The 1,300-nt window shown below is 47.6% G+C and overlaps 1 protein-coding gene across 1 annotated transcript; it reads left to right on the top strand. All coding sequences in view use genetic code 12, as the record gives it.

Annotated features, from left to right (window-relative positions):
- Positions 1–145: 145 nt before the first annotated feature.
- Positions 146–1,240, top strand: KGF55_000103 (uncharacterized protein; the record flags this gene model as incomplete). Its single annotated transcript, XM_051755592.1, has 2 exons — positions 146–253; positions 343–1,240. Coding segments are annotated over 2 exons (1,006 nt in total), but the record flags the coding sequence as incomplete, so codon positions are not given.
- Between the last annotated feature and the right edge of the window lie 60 nt (positions 1,241–1,300).

Genomic DNA, 1,300 nt, shown 5'->3' with positions numbered 1-1,300 from the left:
CCTTGTTTCGCACATCACGACCAAGGACTCTGACGGCAACCCTACCACGATCATAACAACTGTGACTCTAACAGAACAACCAGATTACACATCTGTGTTTGTTTCTGATGGTCACACGATTACAGCTGTTGTTTCTCATGTTACAATGATTAATGATATCGGTCAGACGGTCACCACTACAGTGACTGTTATGTCATATGATCAAGTAGGTGAGGGTGTATACACTTCTGCTCCTGCTTACTCGCAGCCCCCAGTATCTACGACAACTGTGAGTGCAGACACTACTACTGCCACTGTCGTAATTTCGTACTTCCCATCTATAGGCGACTATGGAGTCACCAGGACAGGCACATCTACTATCCAACTACCATTTCCACTGTCCCTGTCGGAGGTGAAGCCGACTACACCACAACAGTCGACAGGGGCAATGGCAGTACCGAAACTGATGTCATTTCGCATATCACCACTACCGACTCCAATGGTAATCCTACAACAATAACCACCACGATCACCAATGCACCTGCACCTTCGATTTCTAAAGCAAATATTGGGTCTGATTACACCACCACTGTGGTTTCTAACGGTCACACGTTCACCGAGGTTGTATCCCATAGCACAGGTACTGATGAGCACGGTCACACAATTGTTTCTACAGTAACGCAAACCGTGGGTGGCCAGAGTCATGGCAGCACTGTCTCAAGTGCAGCACCAGCCTCAACAGTATCCGGTGCAGGATCTAATGCATCTGGAGCAGCAGGTGTAGGTGGTATTGTCAACTCTCAGAAACCTCAGTCAGGAAATGTGGCTGGCCAAGGGTCTGGCAACGAAAAGCCAACACAAGCTGCTGGCACAGCCGGTGGTAGTCGCTCTGGATCTGGATCTGGCTCTGGCTCTGGGTCAGTGCACCAATCGGCAGGCAATAATGTACCATCTGGATCTTTATCTGTTCAGACTGCAAATAATACAGCATCTGCAGTCAGTGGTATTCATGGTAGCCAAACACCACACTCTGTACCTTCACAAGCTCAACAACAAGGACAAGGACAAGGCCAAGGACAAGCACCATCGTCACGTCAACAGGCTGCCACGACTGTTCTATTATCATCTGGTTCCTCTGTTGACAACATCGGCAGTGGATTCAGCAGCACGCAAACAGCTTCTGTCCTACAGGGTAAGGGTGCTTCGATTAGAGTTGCTTCTTCCAGTATTGTATTCTCAATGATTGCAGTAATAGTTGTCGGTATGATCTAAAGTGTACTAGTTCTGTGACTGATCAACATGTACAATATTACAAACGTTC

The sequence above is a fragment of the Candida pseudojiufengensis genome, assembly GCF_024610245.1.
Source record: "Candida pseudojiufengensis strain CBS 10847 chromosome Unknown scaffold51, whole genome shotgun sequence".
NCBI classification, from domain to species: Eukaryota; Fungi; Ascomycota; class Pichiomycetes; order Serinales; family Debaryomycetaceae; genus Lodderomyces; species Lodderomyces pseudojiufengensis.
The sequence above is the reverse complement of the archived record's forward strand: the minus strand, read 5'-3'. Positions and strand labels throughout refer to the sequence as shown.